This window comes from Triticum urartu, chromosome 7A (assembly GCF_056163025.1).
Source record: "Triticum urartu cultivar PI428250 chromosome 7A, HENAU_Tu73, whole genome shotgun sequence".
Classification (NCBI taxonomy): domain Eukaryota; kingdom Viridiplantae; phylum Streptophyta; class Magnoliopsida; order Poales; family Poaceae; genus Triticum; species Triticum urartu.
In genome coordinates this window covers 573,853,049-573,855,852 of record NC_141879.1, presented here as the reverse complement: position 1 = coordinate 573,855,852, position 2,804 = coordinate 573,853,049, and the positions used below count along the sequence as shown (strand labels likewise).

At 57.0% G+C, this 2,804-nt stretch overlaps 1 protein-coding gene across 1 annotated transcript; it reads left to right on the top strand.

The window, feature by feature from the left end:
• Positions 1-320: 320 nt before the first annotated feature.
• LOC125520630 (serine/threonine/tyrosine-protein kinase HT1-like) lies at positions 321-2,524 on the top strand. The gene is made up of 3 exons (XM_048685593.2): positions 321-1,364; positions 1,486-1,941; positions 2,046-2,524. Exons 1-3 carry the CDS (start codon positions 882-884, stop codon positions 2,295-2,297), a joined length of 1,191 nt encoding a protein of 396 aa, XP_048541550.1. The 5' UTR covers positions 321-881; the 3' UTR covers positions 2,298-2,524.
• Positions 2,525-2,804: the final 280 nt, after the last annotated feature.

The window sequence follows — 2,804 nt, the reverse complement described above, 5'->3', positions numbered from 1 at the left end:
ATCCACCCCTCGCATACATTTCAGCCTCTTCAACCTCCCGTCAACTGCTTTCCGGGGAAGAAATGACGCAGCTGGTGATGTCATACCCTACCAGCACACACCGGCGGCGGCGGCCCGATCACCCGTTCATACACACACACACACTCCACCACAGAAACGCTCCCCCTCCCAAACAAAGCGCAAAAAGTACGTAGCCCCTGATGCGGCTGTAACTTTCAGGCATGTCACTGCTTGTCATGTCACACGAACCTTTTCTCTTTTACAGATACAGATATTGCAGGTGCGCGCCTCATCCCTCCCTCGCATCCGGGAGCGTGCATGCATGCCTGGCCTAGCTACCACTCCCGCATGCAACTGGCGCCTTTTCCTGAACGGCTTCTTCACGAGACATCCTTGAGCGCCTTTAATTAGTCTCCTCCGTCCGTCCATCCACGGCTTATCTCCAGCATCAGCAGCACCGGCGTCTCACTTTGCTTCTCGAGAGCACGCACTAGCTAGGCGCCTAAGAACAAGGACGGAGGAGAGGAGGCAGGAGGCATTCGATCGTGCGCTCCATCGCCTTTAGTTTTTGCCATTTGTGTCGTGCGAGAAGCATCAGCTATTCTCGGTGTAGGTTAGGTGCGTCATTCGGATAAGGTATCGTACGGGGTAGGCCGTAGGCAGGGGGGTTTCACTCATGGGCACGGACACGGATGCTTTGCCTCGGATCGTGTCATATAGCTCGTGAGCATCCACGGTAGGTACGGCAAGCAATGCTCGTGGCGCGGCGTTGCTGCTCTGGCGTGGTGTCGCTCCGTCGCCGGCGAGGCTGCCTAGTCCCTGCTGCTGGGATGAGGTGTTGTTGCTGGTCGTCGCCGTGCGAGTCTTGATTCCCCTCACCCATGCTTTCTTGCTTCCGGCAGCCGCGGCCGGCAGGGGACGCCAGCCAGGAGGGGGCGTCGTCCCGGCGGCCGGCACTGCCGTTCGCGACCGGCCTGTTGTTCGCGTCGTCCCCGTCGACGTCGGGCAAGAACCCGTGGCCGTCGGAGGCGGACGATATGGAGAAGAAGCGCTGGGACAGCATGGAGTCGTGGTCCATGCTGCTCGACACGGCCATGGGCGCCTCCTCCGGCGGCGAGGGCTCGTCCCGCGACAGCGGCCGCCGCGAGGAGTGGATGGCCGACCTCTCCCACCTCTTCATCGGCAACAAGTTCGCCGCCGGCGCCAACAGCCGCATCTACCGCGGCATCTACAAGCAGCGCGCCGTCGCCGTCAAGATGGTCCGCATCCCCGAGCGCGACGAGGCCCGCCGCGCCGTCCTGGAGGACCAGTTCAACTCCGAGGTGGCCTTCCTCTCCCGCCTCTACCACCCCAACATTGTCCAGGTCCGTCTCCTCTCTTTCTCTCTCGCTCTCGATCGGTTTCCTCTTGTACACACTGACCGATGGTCCGCCATGCATGCATATCTTACACTGACTAGAGATCAATCCGATTTGATTTGTGCAGTTCATCGCGGCGTGCAAGAAGCCGCCGGTGTACTGCATAATCACGGAGTACATGTCGCAGGGGACGCTGCGGATGTACCTGAACAAGAAGGACCCCTACTCGCTGTCGCCGGAGACGATCCTGAAGCTGGCGCTGGACATCTCGCGCGGGATGGAGTACCTGCACGCGCAGGGCGTGATGCACCGCGACCTCAAGTCCCAGAACCTGCTGCTCAACGACGAGATGCGGGTGAAGGTGGCCGACTTCGGCACCTCCTGCCTGGAGACGCGGTGCCAGGCCACCAAGGGCAACAAGGGCACCTACCGCTGGATGGCGCCCGAGATGATCAAGGAGAAGCCCTACACGCGCAAGGTGGACGTCTACAGCTTCGGCATCGTGCTCTGGGAGCTCACCACCTGCCTCCTCCCCTTCCAGGGCATGACCCCCGTCCAGGCCGCCTACGCCGCCGCAGAGAAGGTTCGTCCGTCGGCACACCCCGTCCGTCTCTCAGTTCTTGTCACTCTGAAATGAATCTGACACGTACTTGTCTCTGCTTGTGTCTGTGATGATCGGTATGTCAGAATCTGAGGCCGCCGCTGTCGAGCTCGTGCCCGCCGTTGCTGAACAACCTGATCAAGAGGTGCTGGTCGGCGAACCCGGCGAGGCGGCCGGAGTTCAGCTACATAGTGTCGGTGCTGGACAAGTACGACCACTGCGTCAAGGACGGGACGCCGATGATGGTGCACCAGGAGCTCAGGATCTGGAGCTCCTTCGCCAAGATCTTCAGGATGGGGTGCATCGCCAACAACTTGTCCATACCGGTGCATTCTTGATCAGTCGTTGCCACCAAAATTGATACATAAGGAGTACAGACGCATTCTGATCAGCTTCAGACAAAGATATTGCTTTGTAACTATGCGCTCGTATGTAATATATGCCCTGCTGCTAGCTGTTAATTAATTTGTGCTTTATCTGACAAGTAGTTTTCTGAATGGTTTAATTTCACATGGAGATCAAGACCCAACAGTGTAATACAAGTCTGTAAATTTTATATTTCTCACTGAAAACCAAAGAATCGGCGGATTTTTCATTTGAAACTACCGGAATTGATGTCGAATATATATGTGCAGAGGGCTACAGCTAGACTTTGAATATGCAGATGGATGCGTATTTGAGTCAAACCCTTAAACATGGGCCTAATATATAAAGGCAAAAATAAACTAGATGAAGCAGGTAACTAGGCTATACACAAGATCACGAGGGGAGGATCTCGATGCGTGTGGGCTGTGGCGAACCCACCGTGGTGTGATACTCTGAGATACATTTGATGGCCTTGACGG

Coding starts and splice junctions, on each gene's coding strand:
- LOC125520630 (XM_048685593.2), top strand. CDS start 882: ATGCTTTCTTGCTTCCGGCAGCCGCGGCCGGCAGGGGACGCCAGCCAG. Junction 1,365..1,485: donor ACCACCCCAACATTGTCCAG/GTCCGTCTCCTC, acceptor TGATTTGTGCAG/TTCATCGCGGCGTGCAAGAA. Junction 1,942..2,045: donor CCTACGCCGCCGCAGAGAAG/GTTCGTCCGTCG, acceptor TCGGTATGTCAG/AATCTGAGGCCGCCGCTGTC.